Genomic DNA, 26,370 nt, shown 5'->3' with positions numbered 1-26,370 from the left:
TAGTTTGGATGGCCAAGAACAGAGGCACAGAGAACAATTCAGGGAGATTCTTCAAATGGACTTTAACATTTGTCTATTTGTAAATTTGGGTAGATTGGGGTTGAGAACAAAACTTAAAATTTCTACCTCCTTGCCACAGTTCAGGATTTGATTTCAGTCAAATAATTTTCTCCTCACTTGGTATTAAAGCTGCAGTTGTTTGAGGAAATATTAGAGCAAATAGACATTCTTTTAGATTTCTTTACTGCCATTTAAATAAGTGCTGCACTATATTACAAACATATATATATCCCTCTGCTTCAACTCTTCTTCCTTTCCTTTCTCCTTTCTTTTGCATGAGTAGCACCACCTGGTGGTTAAGAGCATACGTAAGGCATATTTGTTGGACTTATAAGCTATTGTGACTTCGTGGAGAGACTGGACATCAAACTAAGATTTTTTTTCTTTGAAGATCTGTCTTTTATGTACCTAACAGTAGAAAGTTAATTTGACTATATTTTGTGTGAGAAGAATAAGAAAAAAATTTTTTTCAAGTCAAGAAAACAGCTTTTATATTAAGAAATTATTTCATGTGTTAATTCTGATCACTTTTAAGACTAATTGTGATAGATTTCCTGTGGAAATCATTAGTTGTTTTTATTGAGTTGTATTGGTCTCTTTTGTGACACCATTTGGGATTTTCTTTGCAAGTTTATCATATCCTTCTCTAGCTCATTTTATAAATGAGGAAACTGGGGCAAATGGAGCTAAGTGATTTGCCCAAGGTCACATATTAAGTATCTAAGGCCAGATTTGAATTCAGGAAGCTATCTTCCTGACTCTAGGGGTAGCACTCTATGCATTGTGCTAATATATAACCAGTGTTATAGCTAAAGCGACTGATGTGGGTGGTTGCTTCTTATTTTAGATGAAGATGAAGAACTGTTGGTTGATTTGTTTTCTGATCCTTTAATTGATAAATGAGAAGGAAAAGAAACAAACTTTTAGAGCTCATCTCTTCTCCAAGGGGAGGAACACCATACATAGGTATTGCATTTCATAGTCATCTTGGCAAAAGGATTCACTTGACACAATAGATTTGCTTTTTACCAATCATATTACCTTTTAAAGTCCTGTATAGGAAAGACAAGAATGGTCTGCTACAATGTGAATTCCAACATTTTTGTGTGTGTTTGCTATAATAACTCTGGATTCATTGTTTAAAAAGAGGCCTTATTGATTATGACTAAGACCATGCAATTTATATAACGCTTTTGTTGTTGTTGTTGTTATCAAATTTAGGAATAAGCATGAACTGGTTTTGCAAGTTACATAAGAGGAGGCTGGGAAAGGGGGGGGGGAGAGAAGCTGCAGTGATTCAGATTGTGAGATTTTGAAAAACCATTTTCATTGTATTAAAAATCCATAAATGTTTTATGATGATACTCCTCTAAGCAGTTTCTAATTCTAATGTCTTGATTTTTTTTTAGCAAAAAATATATTTTATGAACAAAAGATTTGTTTTTTTGTACATAGAATATATTTTTCGCTAAAAAAGGCAATATTTTGCTTTGACCTTAGGATCGGTTTCATAACATCTAAAAATGGCATTCGATTGGCTTAAAGATTTAAAAAAGTTTACTGCAGTGCTGACTACATCAAGCTGTTTCTGGGTAGGATATAGAGATTTATTCAGAATATTTGTATATTTTTCTCCCAACATTTAAGTGAGGAAGTGTTGGAACTGCCTTTTGCAGGGACAGCTTCCCTAGCTGCTGATAGAGTGCACTCTGCTGGTCAATTTGGATTGCTTCTCAGAATTAATATTTTAGAATCATAGGCTTTAGGCCTCAGAAATCTAGTCTAACTTTCTTTATTTTCAAATGAGAAAAAAGAAGGCTACATAAATTTACAGCAATTTGGCTAAGGACATTTGACAATTTAATGACAGAATCAGTTTTTAAAATTCATAGTATTTTTCATTCTATCATACAGGGCCTTAACGTTCCAGCATTTCTTCTGTGCTGTAGATTCCCTGTATCACTGTAGAATAATACATTGAACCAAAAATGAACCATCCATAAAATCTGACCTTTATGTATGCTTTGTAACAGCAGCATAGCACAGTTAAAGTGAACTTTTTTTAGGTCTGTCAAGGGGGTAAATATTGAATGTCTCTTTTAATAAATCCAGTAAAATAATGAAATATAAGCATCTATAGTGTTTATGATTTGAAGAGTGGTTTGTGACACAGTCCTACAGCTGGATAATGCAAAGAAATCATATCCAATTTTTTTTTAAAACCTTACAGAAATTAAGTGACTTATTAGGTGATCATAGCGCTGAAAGGTATTTGAAATAAGGAAATCATCCAAATTTCTTGATTTGAAGCTTACCAAATGTTTAACTTACAAAGCATGTGATGAATGTAGAGCCCTTTACACACATTAAATAATTTTGCTCACCTATAAAGGTGAACTGTTGTAATGATTACCCCATCCCGCCTCTCTAGAAGAAATTGTGTTTAGATTCCTTGAGACTCCTACTTATCTAGATTTCAAAACAGTTTATTATGTGTGAGAGGGGAAAAAAATAAAAGTTATAGTATTCCAGTAGAAAAAGTAAGAAAGAAAAAAACAAATCTTGTGGGGTTGGTGCTTATTTTTTTTTTCTGTCTTCACAATTATCTTAATATAAATCTCATTTATTTCTCTTTATTTGTGGATTAAAAAAAAACCCCATCAACACATTTCTCTAAGTTAAAAAAAAAATGTTGCTATACTCGCTTTAGCCACAGCCCTCACCTTATCCGTTATTTTCAAAGGACTCAGTTTGGGATAAAGAAAAAAAAAACACATTTGAAAAATCTTTTTAAAGTTGAATTCATTTATGTTTGTTGTACCCAAACTTGGTTGACAGACCATTTAAAAGATTCTAAGGTTATAAGCAAAAGTGTTTATAAAGTTGAAGATGTAAAATCACTTTCACAACACAGGTAAGGGGAATTTTAAGCTGTGCATAGACAGGAAGTATCAGACCTGACTTGCTCTGACATGAAGAATATGATGCAATGATTGAATGAATATATTACTATATTGAATATCAAGTTTAACATTAACTCTACCTTGAAATTAGAAGAAGTGACCAGGCTGGTTCTTCACTATTTGCTACTAATTAAAACATCTACATTGTTGTTAAAGAATAATTGTAGCTTACATAGACCCTTCCCAAAAGAACTAAAGGGATTGTAGTAGCCGGCTTGTTGTACTAACTAAAAATAGGAAGGCTATGAATGATAAAAACAAGATCTTTTCATTTTTTTAGGAGAAATGTAAAGAAGTAATTTAAAATGAAATAATCGATTTAGTCTATCACTGTAGTCTAATAGATAGGTAGCTGGTCTCAGAATCCAAAGATCTGAGTCCAAGTCTTATCTCTAATACATCTGACTATGTGATCCTGGACATTTCACTTCACATGTCAGTGTGCAGGAAAATCTCTTAAGAACCTGTGAGTTGCAAAGTGAGTGTCAATTTATTTTGTCTATATTGTTAGTTTGCTCATGAGAAATATCCTATGCTAGTGAAATTGTTCTTCAGTCATTTTATTTATGACTTCTCTTGAGGTTTTCTTGGCAAAAATACTGGAGTGGTTTGCCATTTTCTTCTCCAGCTCATTTTACAGATAAGGAAACTGAGGCAAACAGGATTTAAAGGAGTTATTTGAGGGTCCCATATTTAATTAAGTATCTTAAGGCCAGATTCAAACTCACGAAGTTGAGTCTTACTGACTCCAGGCTTGGCATTTCATCCACTGTCACCTAAGCAAGTAAGTAAGAAAAAAAAAATTAACTTTAAGATAATTGTATTCTGCTTCAGAAATTGCATTAATTTGAACTTTTCCTTGAACATTTATTGGCTGTATGATCCTGAGCAAGTCACGTAACTCCTTTCAGATTTAGTTTCTTCTCTTATCAAATAGGTATAATACATTTGTGGATTTTTAGGGGCAGGTCCTACACTGATATAGGGAACTACTTGGTAAAGAAATTCCCTCTCCTGTGGCAGACTGCCCTTGATCTGCAGTTTTTGGTTATACCCAGTTTCTTTGTGGTAGAAGGCAATGGTTTTCCCACACACCCAGATAGCTTGTATCAGTCAAAGAAATAAACATTATTTAAAAAATACTAACAATTATCTAGATACTCTTTAATTACTGGACTGCTATGCTAATCATTTGTAGGTTATGAACCTAGACCTTTCAGGCTTCAAGCAGGCTTTCTAGTCACAATATCTTCCTCACAGGATTATGGAGAGGATCAAATGAAAGAACTGTATAAAACACCCTGGGAACTATCATAATGTTATAAAATCTCATTTAATATAATTTATTGCAAATAGGGTTTGGTTGTGCAATGTAGTAGTTTTGCCATTTGTGTGGCTACCTGCACTGTATGGCTATTGGAAGGTCCCTTTGCCCTGGAGTGTCCCAGGCAACTCTGTAAGATGGAACTGATCTGCACCAGAAGCAGATATTTCTGAGTTAGGAATTGCCCACAAGGAAAAAATATAATTTGAACAAGGAAAAAATATTGCATACATGGTATAATATATGCATGCAAATGTTCCCCCCAAAAAGCAGTAGCATGGATGCTAATAATACAGAATTGTTTCTATCTTCTTGTAATCTCCAGTACAACTGATATGATTTCCCATACTTACTTCCTCTCTCTCTTTTTATTTCATACTTTATTTTTAAAATTAATTTTATAATTATAACTTTTTTTTTGGGCAATACATATGCATGGATAATTTTTTACAGCATTATCCCTTGCACTCACTTCTGTTCTGAATTTTCCCCTTCTTCCCTCCTCCCCCTCCCCTAGATGGCAGACAGTCCTATACATGCTAAATATGTTATAGTATATCCTAGATACAATATCTGTGTACAGAACCGAACATTTTGCTTGTTGCATAGGGAGAATTGGATTTATAAGGTAAAAATAACTTGGGAAGAAAAACAAAAATGCAATCAGTTTACACTTATTTGCCAGTGTTCCTTCTCTGGTGTGGATGATTCTGTCCATCATTGATCAATTGGAACTGAATTAGATCTTCTCTTTGTCGAAAATATTCACTTCCATCAGAATACATCCTCATACAGTATCATTGTTGAAGTGTATAATGATCTCTGGGTTCTGCTCATTTCACTCAGCATCAGTTGATGTAAGTCTCTCCAGGCCACTCTGTATTCATCCTGCTGGTCATTTCTTACAGAACAATAATATTCCATAAAATTCATATACCACAATTTACCCAACCATTCTCCAATTGATGGGCATCCATTCATTTTCCAGTTTCTAGCCACTACAAAAAGGGCTGCCACAAATATTTTGGCACATACAGGTCCCTTTCCCTTCTTTAGAATTTCTTTGGGATATAAGCCCAGTATAAGCACTGGTGGATCAAAGGTTATGCAGTTTGATAACTTTTTGGGCATAGTTCCAAATTACTCTCCAGAATGGTTGGATTCTTTCACAACTCCACCAACAATGCATCAGTGTCATCCATCATTATTTGTTCCTGTCATCTTAGCCAATCTGACAGGTGTGTAGTGGTATCTCAGAGTTGTCTTAATTTGCATTTCTTTGCTCAATAGTGATTTGGAACACTCATATGAGAGGAAATCGTTTTATCATCTGAAAATTGTCTGTTCATATCCTTTGATACCTACTTTCTCTTAACTGGTTAAGACTCAAGGTCCAATTCTTCAGAGGCTTGTCATATGACAAACCTCTTTAGTTTGTAACATACACACACACAAACACACACACACACACACACACACACAGACAGTCAATATTTGAGGTCATCTCTACTTTTATTCTTTTGTTTTTCTTCTGGTTATACATGTAGGTTAATTTTTTAAATACACATTTCTTTATGAAAAATTTATGAGAAAAATCAGAACAAAAGGGAAAATCACGAGAAAGAAAAAAAGTACAGGGGAACAAAAAGGAAAACAAAATGAATATATCATGTGCTATATGCAACTTCCTCAGAACTATGAAGAACAATCATAGTTCTCTTCTACATGCAGATGGTGTTTTTTATCTAGAGTATTGGGAACTGAATTGCTGAGAAGAATTAAGTCTTTCATAGTTGATCATCACACAATCTTGCTATTACTGTGTATAGTGTATTCCCGGTCTGCTTGTTTCACTCAGCATCAGTTTGTGTAAATCTTTCCAGGCCTTTCTAAAATTAGCTTGTTCATCATTTTTTTTTATAGAACAATAATATTCATTATGAGGTCATCTTTAAGAAAAAACTCTTGCTAGTTCGATATCATGAGAATTTGGCTTAATCATAAGGAAGTATAGTCTCTAAAGACTTGTCCTGTATATACTCCTTATCCTTACTACACTTGGCATGTTCCTTTTGTGGACATTACTAGTAGATGTACAGTGTATATATTAGCTGAAGTTAGTCCAGAGAAATAGGCCCCATCATCTGTGTTGTGTAGCTGCTGAGTACTTTCCCCTTCCCAATTCACGTGCAATATTTGATAGGTACTTTATTGAAATATCTGTTTCCAAGATGAGAGCCAATGATATTTGCTTGGGTTTCTGATGTTGTGCAAGTTTCACAGATACCAGAACTTTTTCCTGCCCCTCCTTCCTTTATGTGGGGTGTGACTGGATGCTCAAAATCTTTATTGCAGGTATAGAATTAAGTAATTGCCATCCCTGTAATGATTTTGTTTCTTTTCTGGTCTCTACGCAATGAAAAATTATTAGGACTTCCCCAATTCTCCAGTCTCACTTTCAGACCATCATACTATGACATTCTACCCCCCTCTCTCCTTCCTCCCCCCCTAATTATAGTAACCATTTTTAAGTGAAGAAAAATTACTTTATCAATTTAGTAGATCGTATGTGAATTTTTAAAAGGTTTTGGAGATGAGAAATGAAAACATTTAAAATCTTTTAAGTAACTTTTGGTTGTTTAAAAAAAACACCAAAAACACAAATAAAAACCCAACCATTTGAACACATGATAATGTAGCCCCAGGAGTCTTTAAAATACATTCTCAATTATACATATTGAATTTTTTCAATTGCATGTGCATTATTTATACTATTGAAACTTGTATATCATTTCTATACTATTATGTATCCTATGAAAATTAAACCCATTTAAAAAATGTCATTAAAGCTGTGCTTGGATTTGACAGGGCATGTTTTAGCAAGAATCCTAGAAGTTCATGGTTCAGGTCTATGTGGGAATAAAATTCAAGTCCTTACATCAGAAGAAAATTCTCACAGAAACTACATTAATCTAGCTTAATTAATGGGTTTACATTATGGATTCTCAGAGAGGAAGAATCTCACCACTTATGCTTTATATAAATATATGTATTCATAATATCAGTACTAATTAAAATTCATTAGTACTATTAAACAACTGTGATGGGGACAGGTAATATCCTATGCTTGAGATTACCCAGAATATGCTAATTTAGAATATCACTAGGACCTGGAAAGGAAAGAATGGCCAGGACAAAACTGTATGTTGTGATGGTCATGTAGGAAACATAATTCCTATATAATACGGGGCAGATTTAAATAGATTGCTGCATAATTTCCTGAGCAGATCAGTGACCTCACTTGTCAAACGAGTTTTGTGTCTTCCTTGTCTAGTCTTGTTGATCTACCACATGTGTCAAGGCTTCAGTAAACAGGAAGAACTTCTGGAGACCAGATAGTTGTATGTGGGGAAAGGGTTCTACTCTGAGATAGAATTCCTTATTTTATTTGAATTTTTCTTTGCAAATAAGATAAATACTTATGGAGCTTTCTTTAAAAAAAAAATGTTTAATGACAGGTTTTTTTCTTCACTTAACACTGTCCTTTGAAATTGTCTTTGCTTTTTCATACCATAAACTTAAATTTATGATTCTGTGGCATACTGTTGCTTTGCTTAGGACAGCTGGTTAGAACATTGTATCAAAGTGATTTTCACAGAAAGACACCTGATCCAGTTAACCATAGATTGGCCAGAGATGGGTGTAAACTGTGTGCTTTAGGCAACCAATGTCACTGGGTTTGGGCTTGAATGTATCCCCAAATTTAGTTCAATTAGCAGAAAACATTCTCTAGGGAAAAGAGTTCTGATTTGTGAAGTTAAGAGACATCTGGGCTTGAACACTTACCAGCTGTATAAAGACTTAGCAAATCATCTTATCTCTTACACCACTGATTTCCTTACCTGTGAAACAGACAGTAATAGCTATAATATTTTCCTCACAGATTTGCTCTGCGAATCAAAGAGACATTATATATAAAGCTTCTTCTTTTTCTTTTTTCTTTCTTTCTTTCTTTCTTTCTTTCTTTCTTTCTTTCTTTCTTTCTTTCTTTCTTTCTTTCTTTCTTTCTTTCTTTCTTTCTTTCTTTCTTTCTTTCTTTCTTTCTTTCTTTCTTTCTTTCTTTCTTTCTTTCTTTCTTTCTTTCTTTCTTTCTTTCTTTCTTTCTTTCTTTCTTTCTTTCTTTCTTTCTTTCTTTCTTTCTTTCTTTCCTTTCTTTCTTTCTTTCTTTCTTTCTCTTTTTTTTTTTTTTTTTATGGGGAAGGACTAGACTTGCGATTTCCTTAGTGTAGGAAACTTTTAATTATGGAATTCACTCTTCCAGTGCAGATTTAATCTATAGATTATAGTTTAAGAGAGATGCCTGAGCACTGAAAGTGGTGCTTCTCATCATATAACCAGGATGTGACAGAGGTGCAGACTTAAACCCATTATTGTTTTTATATCTGGGAGTCTGGTTCTCTATAGATTGTTGAACTGCCTCTCCAAACTCTTTGAAGATCTTTGCCAGAGAAATAGCAGTTGTTATTATTAGCACAAATAAGCAGCATCTCATTATTTCTTACTATCACTAAACAGCAACTAACTTTGGACTCTGTTCCTTTGCCACAAGATTGCTTTTCTCCTGATATATTGCGTATCAATCCTCAAAGGATTATATCCACCAAATCTTAACCAACTCTTCCCTGACTTAGTCCACAGCTGTCTCTCTCCCTTAACTTTTCTAGTGCTTGTGTTCAGTTACATTTATTTAGTGAGCATTGTATATTGTACTTTGAAATTTATTTCTCAATTAGATGAAAAATTCCCAGAGGCCAGGGATTATATTTTACAGGATATGCACCCTGAGACCCAGAAATGACATAAATTCAAATAGGCAATACAGGGCAGAGTCAGAATTTGAACCTAGATTCTTTGATTCTCCCCATTCACTTCTATAAGAGGAAGAGGTTGGTCATTTCCTAAATGAACTTCTTTCCATTACATCAAACTGCTCCTTTGGTTTTCTGTTGCTTGCACTCTGTTCTCGGAAATTAATTTAGGAATTGAATTAAGGAGTGTCCTATGCCTCTCTGCCAATTCCCAGTTAGATTTTGGCCCCTCATATTCAAGAATAGTTATGAAAAATGGGTGATTATTAGTAGGCATAAAAGATACCAGGACATAATATTGAGTAGCACTTTGAAATATGCTACTCTGAGAATGTGAGGAAAAAAACCAGGTCACAGGTCAAGGACTACTCTTTCTTGTTTTGTTTTATTTTGTTGTCCATTCTTGCCATGGCAGTCATTTGTCATGATTGTGCTGCTAGGAAAAATGATTCTTTGCTGCTTCTCTTGAAGGTACATATCCTCTGAGCTAGGATGAACTTTTTGGAGATTCTCAATCATTATAAAATTAGATAAAACAATAGTGGCATGATTTTTTAATGAACTTAGCATTGAAAATCTTAACTTTTTATTTTTAAAAAATTAAATGAAATTTTCAATTAACATGCATTTTATTTTCTCTTCCTCTCACTTCTTCCATTCCACTGAGGGAATAAACTCAGCAAAACATCTGCAACAAATATGCTAGGCAAATAAAACATCAGAAAAATCAAAGCACCTTCTATGTTCCAGATAACGTACAAAAAAAACTGCAATTATTTTCTCATTTGATCCTTACAATAACCCAGTGAGGAGGTGCTATTATTATTCCCATGTATTATAGATGAAGTTAAGTGGCTGCAAAAATGAAGTTCCATATTTTCCATATCCAAAAATATGTTTCTCTCTTTTAATAAGCTATTAGGTTATTTAATAAACTATTAGATTATTCTCCTATTTGAAACTCTTTATTCTTGATCATGTTTTGCATTGTTTTTCTTCCTCTTACTTAAACTTCCCATTAACATTTTATTGCTAATTGATATATTCTATTCTCTATTCTACACATTAATTAAAGATTATGTAATGATGCTTTGACTGAATTTTCTTAACATCAGTTTGTGTGTGTATGTGTGTGTGTGTGTGTGTGTGTGTTAGGGAAAACTTTTTAATACTGTTAAATTAATTTGATACTATTAAATTAGGGTTTTATATTAACAGGATTGATATTCTGGGGGAATCAAAATTAATATTCAGATACATTTTGAGGTAGCTTGATACTGACATATCTTAATATTTAACTAAGCAGATGAAATGGAAAACTATACTATACTATACTATACTAGGCATTTTGGTATACTAGAGAAAGCGATAGTTTGAGTGATTAAGGACCTTGGTTCATATCCTGGCTGATGCTTATTATCTCTGTGACCATGGATAAGTCATATAATTTTCCTAAACCTCAGTTTTCTTATTTGTAAAATGAAGGTGTTAGACTAGAGAGCCTTGGAGGTCCATTCAAGATCTAAATTTCTGGTCCTCACCAGATGGCCATTGTCAGGCCATTTCAAAATGCTTTTTATGATTTTTTTAAAGGATAATTTAAGAACACAGTATTAAGACAGATTAGAAGGATATTTGTAATCCAAATGTCAATTTATCTTGCTTTAGATGAAACATAATCAAGTCACATAACCAAGTTATATTTGTGTCAGTGGAAGAGATTTGGTTGTGCAGTTAGGGACTCAATCTCATTTTTGGTTTGTATTGTAGTATCATAATCTTACTGTTCCTGTATTTTGTGTTAAATCACTTGATCCCTCTACTATTCCCTTCAGAATCCCATGACCAATGTGTATGCTTTAGGAGTAGAGTGTGTAATAGGATATAGTTCAAGAGATTACAATTTAATTAGCTATGATGATAGTAAAACAACAACAGTTATAAATTATGAATGGCAAATACTACAGACAAGAAATTCTAAAGAAATTTAGCAACAAAGACAGATCATTGTTGGTTGAAATAGCAAAGAAAGACTTTGAGACTGACAGAAGATTTTAGTTGAGCTTTGGAACGAAGGGTAGGTTTAGCACTGGGTGAGGGGAAAGGAGGGCATGTCTCAGAAGTATATCATAGAATGCAAGACATTCTGTTGTTGAAATCTTTAGAACTCTTGTGACACTTGTTATTTTACTGTGAATAGTCACTGTTTATATGAATTCTGGTCTTACCTGAGCTGCATTTAGCTCTTGGCAAATCTTTTGAAGATACAATCATAGAATCCTCCCTTGATGGTGATAGGAGCATCTTGGGAAGGAGAAGGAAGCCCCGCCTCTGACATCAGCAGGACTGGAGGTGAAGTTAGAGAGCTGGTCCCTTCCATCCTCCCAAGTAATTCTGACTTCATACTCCATATCAATGGAAACAGTTGTTTGTCACCACTGACTTTTGGCTAGATCTAAGCTTTGTGATGTTATGTTGTTGTGGAACTCTGACCAGGACATCTGGGACTGCTGGATGTGATGGATGTGAATATAGGGTCCATCACTTGCAACTGGAACGCTTCTATCCCACTATTTCCCAAAGGACCTCTGAGGTAGGCAGAAGTTGCTATTTTGTTCATTGGATTTAAGGGAGGATTTGAGGTGAATTCTGGCTCCTTCTCATCATTTCCTTTTAACTTCCCTTCCTTCCTCGTTTCCAGTGGTCACATAGTTGGTAAAAGAAAGAACACTCATCTTCATGACAGCAAGGCTGGTCAGCCCCTCATCTACTGCTTTGTCCTCATCTATGAAAATTGATTAGGATTGCTACAGATATTTTTTAGTTTGGAATATACAGGTGCAAGGGATGTTTTGAGTATATCCATAATGCAAGGAGACCTTTTTGAATAGGAAACATTGAGGAACAGATGCTTGTTGGATTTTTTTTTTTTTTTTTACTTTCATCCTGTTAATTGTAACTTATCATGTTTCATTGAGATTTGTTTTCAATGCAAAAAATTCCTTTTGGTACTTAAATAAAACTGGTGTTGTGTGTTGATTATAAAGTAAACAGGTATGTTTTCTTTTGACTATGTGCCAGGGTTAGATGGTTGAATAACCTTAGGGATATCTAAATCGATTACTTAAGGTATTTCTTTTGTAAATGTTAGGTGAAACATTAAGCTTCTATTAAAAAAAAAAACACATTATAAAATTGCCAACAAACAGTTGTTTCTAACTATGCATGGGCATAAAACTCTAGGTAATAGAATAATTGCTTGATGATATTTTATTCTTCATTGGAAGAAATCACAGCTAATGTTAATTTTCTATTCTCCTAGAACCCAGGACACAATGTTGGTACATAGTAGGTTTCTTCCACCACACAGATGTGGTCATTTTTCCAGAGAGTAACACTGCTGGCAGCAATTGAAGATATACAGTTAACTAATTTAGAGGAAACTATAAGGCAAAACCAGTCTCTTGGGGGAGGACATAAATACCCACAAGCCCTCTCTACCTGCCACTCCCAGTCAGTTATCTCTTTATCTATATGTGCATGGAACTCTGTGGTACAAATTGTTTGAAATTTGAGTGGAACATATCCTGCCCTGATCTCATTCAGTTTCTCCTTTCTCACTCCTTGAATTCTGTTTGATTTTTGCTATTGACTTCTGCTTCTAATCTGGACTCACTGCTTTCTGTTTCTGCTTTCTTAGGTTAGCTTCCTGTTTCCTAGGCAAGGAATTGCTGCTATATATAATCAGGCATCTATTACCTTTCTTTGCTCCACAGACTGGAAGACTTCATGGAGTTGCTCAGCACCAACCTATTCTGAGTCCTATCCTTATTCCCCAAACTGAGCAGGTATAAGAAGAATGGCATGGTGGATATTTCACTAGTCATTTGAATTTATACTTCCTTTTGAGACTTTTGTATAGAATAATTAAAAGTAAATATTTATACTTCTATAATAAATAAAATAATAAATTAAGTGGACTGTTATTCTCTATTTTCTTAGTTGACCATAGCTTCTATTTTGGACTCCAAATCTATTGATCCTTTTCTACTAATCTGTTAGTCATTGCTGTTGTGGAGGGGTGACAGGGCATTACAATGGAAAAAAAATAAAACCTGGCTCTAGTCTCAGAAGTCAGTCAAATTCCATCTCTGGCTGTTAGGACTGTGGGCGAGTTAGTTGACTTCATTTGTAAATGGGGAAGGAGGGGGGAATAGGACTAGATGGCTTCTGAAGTCTAGTAAATGTTATGGCATGCCTTACCATCTTTAACTGAAAGACTCTTTTCCCTATAGATAAAGCAGGCTGTCAGAAACTCTTTTGTCAGGTAGTAAACATCTCTTGCATCTGTCCCATCTTTTCCTCTTCAACTGCCATTACCATTGTTCAAACCCTACTTACTTCTCTAAATTATAGCCTCCTAACTGGTTTCCTAATGGCCATTCTTCACTGCTATATTCATCTTTTAAAAATACAAATTGTACCTTGGAATTTCCTTGCTAAAAACAAAATGATCTATTATCTCCAATCTACCTGTCCTGTTTTATTTCTTTCTCTTCCCTTGCATACTCTAAATTTTACCCAAGCTGCATTATGGTCCCTGATCTTTTCTTGTATTGTCCTGGTACCATACATTCATATGCAACTGGAATCTACTTTTCCTCTATCTTCCCTGTAATTGAAAGTGTCAGTTCTTATATAGTATCCTGGAGTTAGTGATTTAGGTTTAAGTCCTACATCTGCTAGTAATGGATAATGTCACAAGTGACAAGTCACCTGACCTTTATGAGCTGGTTACCCTATCTGTAAAATGCAGGAAATATTAGCTCAATTATCAAACAATATTTGTGAAATGGGAATAATGTACATATATGAAATATCTTCTAAATTTAAAGGCAAAGGGAAGCAGTTATTTTTCAGTAAAAATTCATAAATTCACAGGGTTGTTAAGAAAGTGCTATGCATATTTTTAAACCTTAGGAGAGTATTATGACTATTGTTAATAGTTATTATTGAGATCCTTACTTTAAGATCCATTTGGTTTATTTGTTTGAATCTTCATGACTTCATTTGGAGTTTTCTTGGCAGAGATACTGGAGTGGTTTGCCATTTCTTTCTTTAGCTCATTGGATAGAACACCTGGCTGATCCCTAAGATGCTGTTTCAAGATACATCAAGCTTCCATGACATCCTTTTTAAAAATGATTTTATCTCTTTTCCTGTTTCTAATTTCATTTAGTCTATACTTCACCAATATAATCATTGCATTTTGTTTTGTGAAAAGGTCTTATTTAGATTGGATTTTAAGGCAAAAGAAATTGGTAATTGGGAGAGAGACAAAGTCAAGGGGGAGAGGAGGGAGAGATGAAGGCAAGGGGGGGAAGAGGAGAGAGATGTGTGAATGCTAGCACAAGCACAGAGTTCTTTGAAGAAAAAGAAGAGACTTTTTTTTGTTCCTATTTATGCCTCTAACAATCTTCCATGCCACGGCACTTAAATGTTTGTGGAATGAGTTGTTGTGTGTCTTCATCCACAGATTGATAGATGGCATAGCACTGATCTGATACAGTCAGATTCTGGCAGAATTGGGACAAATATGATGTTCTACTTTTAATTTTAAAATTTTAAAACATCCATTTGGAATTTCAAGATAGGCAAAAATTTTCTTAATAGCATTCTATATATGAGACTTCTGGGTTTTAAGTAGATGGAAAGTGCATTTTAAGTCAGCAGTGTAATGTAGCAACCAAATAAATTAATTTGAAGCAAGTCAATAAGCATTTATTAAGCTCTTATTGTGTGCCAGATTTTGCATCCAGAATGGGGGAGGTAATAGTGTTTCTGTAATTCTTTATTGGTCATGTCATGTTTGTAATGTTTCCTTTTAGGTGCCATATCTTTTTAAAAAAATCAAAGAAATCTATAATTTATCCATATGAATGAAATCACAGTGAAAAGAAATGATTTTAGGAGTAATGAAGAAATTTTACCTTAGGAAAAGAATATTTTGGGAGATGAGAAAATTAATCTTTTGGCTTTCAAATTCTGAGGAGTTACCATGTGCTCTATTAATCCTGTGTTTTTTTGTTTGTTTTGTTTTTTTGTGTTTTTGTTTTTTTTGTTTTTTCTGTTGATTTTGGTTACCTCCTTATTATACCCCTTGGGTTTCTACTTCAAAGTTGTACCTTCTTGGGGCAGCTAGGTGGCACAGTGGATAAAGCACCAGCCTTGAATTCAGGAGGACGGAGTTCAAATGTGGTCTCAGACACTTAACACTTCCTGGCTGTGTAACCCTGGGCAAGTCACTTAACCGAAGCCTCAGGGTTTAAAAAAAAAAAAAAAAAGTAGTACCTTCTTTCTCTCAGTAGTTGCTTATCCTTTTGATTTCTGTCAGCTCATTATGCCTAATTGCCAATCTTGGATAACTCCCAATATCTACTTTCTCGATTCTTGCTCCCAGACTGGAGAAAGTCACAAAAAATCAAGCTGATTTTTCCACTATAAATTAATGCTAAAGAATACCAGCTGAGCCTTCACTGTTGCACAGCTGTTTTTTTAATTTTTCATTCATTCATTCATTCATTCATTCATTCATTCAAGTGATCGTTAGTAGATTTTAGTTGTTTTTCCTATTGCAACCACTTCAACCCTCCACTGTCCTTATTTCCTCAATCTTACTCCAAGTTTCTTTTCATCCTTTGTGAAAGTTTTTTTTTTTTCTTTTAAAGCAGGGATATATATCTTAAATGAGAAATGTATACAGTGATGACTAGATGCAATGTTAATGATTTATTGAGTTTAATACTTTAAAATTTCAGAAAAATATACTTTTTAAAAATTAATTTGAGTCACCATTTAAATATATATATATATTTTTTTGTTAAGGAATTAAAAAAAAGAAACATGGTTAAATATCTTTTTACTTGTAGGTATGATAAATTAAGATGCTTTTGAAAAGAATGGACAGAGTAATGTACTTGCTTTGGTTTTTCAGAAAGGAAATGTTTCTTTTCTTATGTTTTTGGAATAATTCCAAAAATATTAACAGGACTTTTGAACACTTTCTAGAGCAATTAAAATAATTCTTTTGCTTATAATAACTGATGTCAGAATTTGGGTATGTTATAATTTTAACTATTCTTTTAAAAAATATCAACATGTTGAATTTTAGAACACATTAGAGAATTAGGACAAATGACAAAATATGGGGGTACAAGTATACTTCTATTTAAGTACATGTTGATGCTCTCTTCTCCCAATCCCTTTTCCTTTTCTTTTTTTTTTTAGAGGGTAAAGTTCTAGTATTTAATCTTTACCTCCTCCTCCATTTTTTTTTTTTTTCCAGTTTTAGTATGAAAAACGCTCATAGTATTCCATGGTGGGGAAGTGTTTAGGCATTAGGGCAGAATTAATACAGCTGCCTTAAAAAGATTACAGGAATGTGTTAATGAAATGCAGTTCACATTTCCAGTCTTATTTTCCACTTTAAAAATGTCAATTGTTCTATGGGTCATAAAGACACTTTTAGGCAATTAGAATTCATTTTCTTTAAAAGACATACTAATATCAGCTTTCACAAAATTTAGCTTAATTTAAGGGAGAATTATGCATGCTGGGAAAGTCTGGCTTGACAAATAATTTCCTAGCACACTAAGAGATTGTGGTCCCTGTGGTTTAGAGACTTGGTATATTCCATTTCTTATGTCATATTCAGTTTTACATGGCATCAGATGGTAATCATTCCAGCTACATTTTCTGTCTCAAATAATGGTAATAATAGTGAGCATTCACATTGTGCATTAAGGTTTACAAAGTGATTTACCAATATTATCTCATTTAGTCAAGTTGTCACTTGATAATGACTTGTCAGTGCTTCATTGGAGAAAAACATAGTTGTCTTTTTTGACTTCCAAATCTAGCTTTGTACCTCAAAACAAAACACCTTATTCTCTATACTACTTGGAGTGCAATTAGTTTAAAACTTTTTTATGTATGTGATGTCATAATTTTGAACTATGAAGTAATGTTCTCTTTTATTTTGCATTTGCCTTTTGGGCTCCCCCATTTGTATAATTTGGAAATTTATGAACAAGTCCCATTTAAATGATGCCGTTTGGGTTGGGAAATATAGCCTCCATGTATCCTGGTCTGGGTGAAGGATGATCATTCCTCCCTTTGGCTGCTAATGTGTCATTTTCCTTACTGATTCTCAACTCTAGGTTTTATGTTCTACAGTATGTTCTCATTTCTTCAAGATTAATAGAAATGTACAATCTCTCATTAACCTCAAATTCTCCATTCCAATTTACATAAGATAGAGAAACTTTCTCCATAACCTTTAACTCCTTTTGTACTATTAAGCTCTCTTGTCTTTTATGCTGCAAAAATCTGGTTCTTCAAATCTCAGTAAACAACACAAGAAATATTTCAATATTATTTTATTTATTTACTTATCTGTAATATATGATTTCTCTAGAAATGGGAAAAAACCAGTTCTTCCATTTACTTTCTCAGAAGTCTCAAAAATAGTCTTCAATATATCTTTTCTGTATATTAGTTGAACTGAGTCCCAGGCAAAATATGAAATTAGGCAAAGTTTGTTGGTTCCCATAACTTACATTTCTAATGACACTGGGTACTCTGATTCATTTGTATTTCTTTTTGCTATTGTAGCTCTAGTCCTGTTTTTTTCATTTTCTTTATTGTAGCTGATCTTAACTAAATATTAGAAACAAAAACATATACTGTGTGAATAAATGTGATATCTCCTAGGAACATTTTCATTTTCCAAAGAAAAATTTAGTTATTATAATTGGTGGAATTATTGCAATTTGAGTAAATGAATAATTTATGATTATGAGAACATTTTTGGGAAGAGAAATTTTCTTGGAGTCCTGTCAGCAGAGCAGGCCTATCTTTCTAGAATCTTCAGAGAATCTTTCTGCCCCAATTCCTGATTTCCTCCATTCAATAGCTAATCCAAGAAATAACCCCAATTTCAGTACTTGTGGATAGCAGAGCTTCTATTCCTCTGGTCTCCTTGAGTTCCTGGCTGTTTTTTTAATCACAGACATATCTGCTGACCAGGGAATTTGTTACATAAATTAGGCATTTATAGTTTATTGCCCCAGATAAATTCACCTTATTAGTCACTCAATAAGTCTTTCTGCCTCAGTCCCATATGTGAAAAATAAAGTGAGTTGCTTTAAGAGGATGATGTTAGTTCCTTTGTTAGATGTCTTCCAGAGGTAGACAATTCCTTGGTAGAGTATATTCCTTGTAGAAGGTAGAGGAATTCCTTGCTTAGTTGTATGTTATACAGGTGCCCTGTAATGTTGTGTGATTCTGATGCTATCTTAAAATTTTTTTTTCCAGTTACTTGTAAAACAATTTTTAAATCATTTGTTTTTTAAATGTTGAGTTCTAGATTCTTTCCCTTTTCCCCTCCCTACCCCAGCCCTCCATTGAGAAGGCACTAGTGGAGTTATGTGAAGCATTTCTTTAGGAGTGTATGTTGTCTTATTTAGTCTTTTAAAATCAATAGTTATTTAATTAATTTTGAAACACTTATTTTTAAAAATTACAATCAATATGACCTAGTAAATTACAGGATAGTTATAGGAAGTACATCTGTATTTAGTATAGTAGGGGAAAACTACCAAGCAGGTCAATAACTAAATGGCAGTTAACCTTTTCATATTAAAGATAAGGAGATGAACTCGGGTATACCTAGCTCTAGACGGAAATATGTCTTTATGAAGAAAACTGCAAATGGCATCACAAAGAACTGGACATGACTGAAATGACTCAATTACAATAACAACTTTTCTAGCTCTGAGGGCTGCTATCCCCTGCTATGTTTCTTTCTAGGATGTTTTGATTATGATGATGATTAATAACAGGTACATATTCAGAGGATCACAAGATCACAGTGTTAGAAGGAAATTTATAGATTATTGAGTTCAACTCCTTCATTTTGTCAGTGAGGAACTAGTCGTTTTTAGTTTTAGGAATTGGAAGTTGTCCATTTTAGGCAATCACTTCTAACAATCTTTACTAATAGTTATTAATTCTCCTCCTAAGCAATGAAATAATAAAGAATTTAGCATTTAATAAAGTTCAAAACACACACACATACACCAAAAAAAATGAAGTCTAGATGATGATAAATAACAGGAGGGCCATAGCTGTAGAGTTGGAAATAAATTTATAGATTATTGATCTCAACTCGACAAATTTTATCAGGGAGGAACTTGTAGTCTAAAGTGACTTGTGCAAGCTCACACAGAGCTAGCAGAGAACCCCATTCCGCTTACTCCAAATCCATTATTATGCCCATTTACCATTATTTTGTTTTTTTTAAAACCTGTATGCTCTTTGAGGGCAATATATTTTTTTATTTTTAATTTTTTTAGGCATTTGTTCTTAGCAGTAGTACAATTCATTGTCCCTATTTGGCAGTTAATAATTAGTTGTTGAATTGAGATTTCTCCTCTTCCCTCCATCCCCTCCCTGCATTAATAGCTAGGAATGCCTTTTGGTCTATCTTTCTGCTGTTACTATTTCAATCTTTTCAAAGCATTTTTTCCTAAAGTAGAATATCAACAAGCATTCTTCAACTTTCTGGAAAACAATTTTCCATAATCAGATATTTGGCTTTTCTTGTAGAACACAAGAAGGTCCTTTGTTCATTGTAAGAGAACTATGTTTATGAAAGCCCACAGATAATTTTCTTGAGAGATCAGTGTCCAATGAAGCAGTATTATTTAGTAGGATAGAAATATATCACATTTTTCTTATGCTCACATGTCCTAAGCATGTGTAGAACCCTCCCTTCCTTCCTCCTTCCTTCCCTCCCTCCCTCCCTCTTCCATTAAATTAAAATAATTTAAAAAGGCAATGAAGTTCAGAACCAGAACCAAGGAGAATAGGTTTTGAAATCTGACCTCTTTCTGGAGATTGTTTGAATATGGCATTGGGGAAAGTAATAGGGTCCAACCATTCTATGGACAATTTCTAGTTCTGCCCTCTCCCATGAAGTAGGTTGTTCCTGATTATCTTTGGGATCTTCCTTAGTGGCTATGGAAAAAAGAGTGATGTCAGATGTGTGGTTCTACTTAATACCACCTGGAGTAATTTATAACCCAGAAATGGCAATGGAACCCTAGACTTGGATAATCCACATCACTCTATGATCATTATATGGATAGAAGTTGATTCCTTAGACTACTTAGAAATCAATAGATTCACAGAAGGATTAGATTGATTTTAGGAATGCAGTAAACACTAGTGAATCAGTCATATAGTCACTTTATACTCTGTGTATAGAGTGAATGATATTATCCATTCTTGAAGAGTATATATCTTTCATTATTCATTGTTTTATAAGAACAGACTGACTCCCACTAGAGACTAAAAAAATGTTGCTTCTCTTTCAAGTGTTGCTTCAGACCTCAAGTAAAAACATCATCATGTGGTAGACTTTCAAAGTATTAAAGCATAAACTAAAATAGAAACCTATGAATAGAGAATCCTTGTCAAAAACACCCAGTTATAGGCAGGAGAGTATTGTCTACATATCTGATTTGACCACTAGTATTAAATTTAATTTCAAGGTAAAAAATAAGCCTTGAGTTTTACTTATTTTTTAAATCTTAGTTTTTTTTTTTGTTTGTTTGTTTTTTTTTTACTGACAATTTTTGACAATTACTGACAAAATTTGTAGTAGTAGATTTATAAAAAAGAGGAAAGCAATGATTTGGCAAAGTCATTCAATATATAAGTAGTATCTGAACGTAGAGGCAATATTTCCTACTTTTTGTCTTCCTCTGAAAAGAGAGGAAGGAAGAGTTTTTGTAAATTTGTCTCTGGGACCAGCTTATCATTGCTATTTTATAGTGCGGTTTCATTTTTCTGTTGTTTTTTCCACATAGTTTGTTGTAATCACTGGGTATACTGTTTTCCTGATTCTATATTAGTTCATATAAGTCTTCTCATGATTCCCTGAATTATTCATTTTTGCCATTTTTTAATGATACAGTAATATTATGCATATGAATGTGACATGATTTAGTCAGTTCCTAATTGCATGTTTTTGTTTCCAGTTCTATACTGTCACACAGTTGGTTACAATTATTTTTTTTTTCTCTATATGAAACTTTTCTTTCCTTCCGCCTATAAACTAAACAGTGGACCCTTGTGTTTTATGATGATTATTAAGAACATAGAAATATGTAAGGAGCGTGTGATAATAAAATAATTATAATCCCTTTTCCTTGAATCTTCTTCCCTCTGCTCTATCCCAGCCTCACAAATCCTAAACCAAGTAGCACCTTGACTTAAATGCAAGGAATATTTATTTTTGTAATTCTAAAGAGTCCAAAATGGCAAGTATATAATTGAAAATATTCTTCTATAAATTAATATAAACATCGCTTGAAAGTCATATTTCAAAAGGAAAAATGTAAACAATTTCTGTCTTTTCATGAAATTTTACAATTTTCTATTTGACCTGTTTTCTTTTGGACCTGTTTTGTTCAGAGCATCTGTAGTTAGTGCTGAAAATATAAAAATGAAGACAAAAGTGAAGCAGTAGTAAGGCTAGTACCTTATGGCTATTTTGAAGCACACAGATAAGTAAAATATTATGTAGGGAATTTGGAGGGAGGGGGAGAACAAAGACAGAACCAAAAAAAAAAAAAAGGCTTTGTGAGAAAATTGTAGAAAGATAGGGGTTGGAAAGAGATACCACCTCAGTAAAACCTCAACAAGAGATAATAATTAGAATCCAGAAGATCTCTTTCTCTTCTTGTCCCTCTCCTCCAATCTCAGCATTTTTCTGAATTTAGTGAATAAAAGGGAGGGTGTGCAATGAATTTGATGGGTATAGAGACGCTTGAGTTTTTGGTGATTTTTAAGTTTGACAGTCAATTTTCATTTGAAAAGTAGGAATTTGACCTTTTTAGCATTTGATTTGTTAAATGGATCTTGCAGCATGTCCTTCCAAAGTTATTAATTGCTTGTGTTCTTTTTTTAATAGGATCCAAGTTATTGGATAAAAGTTCATCGTTTGGAGCATGGTGATGGTGGGATCCTTGATCTTGATGATACCCTCTGTGATGTAGCTGATGACAAAGATAGAGTGAGTATGAAGTAAAAGAAAATATGACTTTTATGTTAGCCACAGAGATAGCTTATGATCAGAGTATAGTTATGATCATACATAGAGTTTCATGACATGTTTGTATGAAACAAACCCTGCTTAGAGAATGCACCAATCTGAATGGCTGTTTTTTTTTTTTTTTTTTTTTTTTTCCCCTTTTCAGGTTTTTGAGAAGTGCAGATTATATTCCATTTTTTAAAATGTAGCAACTTTGCTTCCCTAACTTCTTCAAACATATTGAATACCATTTAAACGTCTTTTGGAGATTCAGAATTGTTTTTTATGTAACTATAGCTTCAGATTGTGAGATCAAGGGTTCAGTGTGTGCTGACCCTCTATAAAAGTTTGGGATCCCTAATTATTGAGAAAGAGCCTCTTTTTTGAATTTTGCCTTTCTTTATAGTGCTCTTCTGAAGAGTGCAACCAAAGTTGCCTTTCTGCAAACTTAATTAGTGAATCAAAAACTGAAATATTATTTTCTAGCATGTTTTACCTAATTTCTAGAAAATGACTATAATTTCTTCTATTGCTGTTTGCATATTTGACTTGTTATTTATAAGACTGTAAATTTCTTGAAGTCATTGCTTATTCATTTAGATATCTACCAGAATGACTTACATTGAGTAGGTCTTATTTGTTTGACTAAACACACAAGTCAATATGATTGCTTTAAAGATACTGCTCTGTGGTTTTACCATCAGTGAATTTTTGTATTATAAATACAGTGGTCCACAATGAAGGCCCTATCAGATTATACTTATTTTCTCTCTCTCATTTCATAGTGTAGGAATAAAAGGAATAACTCAGTGTCAAGAAGGGTGTTGGAATGGTCGACTTCAACGCTTATACTTTCTTCTATTTCTTCATCATCAGATGGTAACGATGATGATACACTTAGAAATGAAAACAGGTCACAAGCTTTTTATCTCCAATTCTGGATAGAATTATAGGCATAAACAGTATTAAACATTTAATGTTTGCTCTTGCAAAGAAATTTAGGGTTTGGTTTGTAAGACACACCAACTTTCTTAGGAAACATTTTTCTTTAATAATTTATTATTATTATTTTTGAGAATAACATTTTGTGAATGGAGTCAGTGAAATAAAATGTTAGGTTGCACAGCAAAGGAATAGAGGCAGAAAGGTGATAAATGTATCCCTAACATTAACCCTGTTTGCTCAGGCAGAACTCTATAGTATTGAATAGCTTTGCTATACTCAGGAGAACCTTTGGAACTAAAATGAATATTTTTCTGAGGCTACAAAAAGGAAGTAGAACTAGTTAGGAAAAATTCTTGGTCTGTTGAAGCTTTTGCTTTCAAATCTGCAAATAACATGCAAGCAACACGACATTTTTGAAACCCTGGAGCATTGATATTTATCATATCATCAAAGCACTTATTCTATAACAGAATGCATAAGTAAGAATTTAGTTTATCTCAGGTCTTGGTAGATTTGTTACTTTTACCTGCCAGGATAGGATTTGGTAAATATTGTCAGAATTAATATTTCCTTATTATCATGAAATTGTTTAGGCAATTCATTCTATAAAAAAAACAACTCCCTCTTTCTTCCAAAATGTAATATATGATTGGGTATTATTCATTGGTTGTACTTTGTCTTCTGGTCTATGGCTCATGGATAAATACTAAGGTCACACTTGAGAAAATATTATTTAGTTGACTGCATTTTTTAAATTATAATGTTCTTCTTTTACACTAAGCATTCAACCAGGGACAAGAACACTCTCACTTTTTTTCACTGCAGCTCATTTTCAAATGATACAGCTCCAATAGGTCATATTAGAGTCATCTGAAACTAGAGGTATTTTAAGGCACATAAATAAGGTCCTGCAGCTGAAATACTTGAATGGATCATTTATCTCTATAATGTGGGTTTTCTCCACCCATGCTTTCCCCTCTTATGTGTTTATTGAATCTTCCTGTAATTCCTTCACAGACCACATACTCAGTGTCCTGTTGGCCTTTCTCTAGGTTTTTAAGTATTTGACCTATTATTTCTTATTATCATTTGAGATGTATTGAAATTCAGTAACTCTGAGGAAATGAAATGGCAAAATATCATAAACATTAAAAGCAACATCCTCTCCACATATTTCAAGTCTTTTAATACTAGAAGAACGAGGCATATCTATTGATGAAAAAAAAATGTAAACTTTTGTTTTGAAATAGAATTTTTTATTCCATTATCTCCATTTTCTTTGCTTTAAGTATAAGACAATGAATTATGTCAATTGCTGCAGCTTTTTCCTTTGAGATTTTCTTAAGTTTTGGTCTTTCTGGTGTTAATTTTTTTTAGCCATGTAATCCATGGTATTGTAGCCAGACAAGTAGCTACTTTGTGACTGCTGTCATTTTAATGTCATCTTAATGACAGCTTTGCTAACTTTATTATAAACTTTTTAGCATAAAAACCCTTTAGATATAAAAAAATGAAATTTGTTTAAAAGTTCAGAAATTTTCTACTTGAAATTGTGTAGCCTCTAGATAAATAGCAGTAAGGTGCTGGGAGAAGAGTACCTGCCTTCTGAAGATTCTGAAAATTGAATTAAAAAAATTAAAAAAAACATGGACTTTTGAAATTTCATGAAATAAATCTCCAGTCTCATTGGATTTGGGGATGGGAAATTATAAGTTATATTTTGGAGTCAATTTGCTTCCACGGGAGATTATTTCTTTATCATATAAGACAAATTCAAGTTTTTATTATTTTTTAAAGATTTCTACTAAATTAACTGGATTGCTTTTCTCAGGAACACATTCAATGTTCAAAAACTTTTCAATTAGTAATAGTAACAAGAAGAACAGGATTATTAAAATGAACATATTATCCAATAATGATACTAGTTGTCAAACTGGATAACTGCTTGCCAAATTGTTTATGAATTGTTGACATCCAACATATCTTTTCTAAAACCCCCCCCCCCTTTTTGTTGGTGTTGCTTTGCCATAGTAGAGATGAGAAGCACCTATATACTATATTTGAATTCTTTGTCTTTGAAAAAAATGCCCATTGTTTGTTCTTTCCTTCTAATGTCTTATTTTTAAAACCTTCAGTTATGTTTGTGATTCTTGGAATTTAATCCAGTAATTTGGTGCCCTTCTTAAACTAGATTTTAGAAAAGAGGACAGTTTTGTATCATTTAGTAAGTATCTGAACATTGTGGTTGTTACTTTGATACTTAATAATCTCTAAATGTTTCCTGAGTATTGCACAAAGCATTGTGGGAGAGAGGTACAAAGAAATGAACTTTCTGTCAATGAAAATCTTATTTAATACTGAACTGCAGTTTTAGTTTTTAATTTATATTCAGTATATTTATAAGTTAAGTAGTTGCTTCTCATTTCCAATTTAAAGTATTTTTATTGACTTATAGGTTTTGGCTTTTCTGCAAGCATAGACTAATTGCAAGTATTTAATCTTGCTTAAGGAAAGGAGAAATATTCAAGAGCTATTTGGATATTAGACCTAGCCCTCTGTTTTCAAGCTTTATGAGATAGGGTTATGCCTTGTTTCACATTGAGTTATAGAAGTACTAACAAAGTAGATCAATTGGCTATTATAGAGAGAATTTTTTCTGTTATTTCTGTATAAGATAAACCACAATAAGAAGTGTGAGGCCCTATGCTGTGTGAATTGTGTGAACTCAGGGAAATCACAGCCATTTGTGGCCATCTCTTGTCTCTTTCTTATTAAAATGAAGGAATTGAACTAGATGATTTCCTTCTGGTTTTTTTCTTATGAGCCTATGTTAAATATCTGCATTTTGGAGCCTATTACTTTTTAAATTGGAATTAAAAATATATAATATTAATAATAATAATAAAAAAATTTAAAAAAAGATGAGTAGTCAGTTGACTTGATAGATTTAAGGGACCCACGTTGCATTCAAAACATTGCTGGTTGTAACTTCTTATTAGAATCCTGTGGGGACTGCAGGTCATTTAAAGAATAACCAGTGATGATCTTTTA

General features: G+C 33.2%; 1 protein-coding gene across 15 annotated transcripts in view; it reads left to right on the top strand.

The window, feature by feature from the left end:
• Positions 1–26,370, top strand: part of PARD3 (par-3 family cell polarity regulator) — a 666,452-nt gene that overhangs the window by 90,251 nt on the left and 549,831 nt on the right. For all 15 annotated transcript variants that reach the window (XM_074267090.1, XM_074267092.1, XM_074267091.1 and 12 more), the window contains exon 2: positions 22,255–22,356. In XM_074267090.1, the coding sequence (XP_074123191.1) occupies positions 22,255–22,356 (102 nt within the window). The remainder of the gene's footprint in view (positions 1–22,254; positions 22,357–26,370) is intronic.

This window comes from Sminthopsis crassicaudata, chromosome 5 (genome assembly GCF_048593235.1).
Source record: "Sminthopsis crassicaudata isolate SCR6 chromosome 5, ASM4859323v1, whole genome shotgun sequence".
Lineage (NCBI taxonomy): Eukaryota > Metazoa > Chordata > Mammalia > Dasyuromorphia > Dasyuridae > Sminthopsis > Sminthopsis crassicaudata.
The sequence above is the reverse complement of the archived record's forward strand: the minus strand, read 5'-3'. Positions and strand labels throughout refer to the sequence as shown.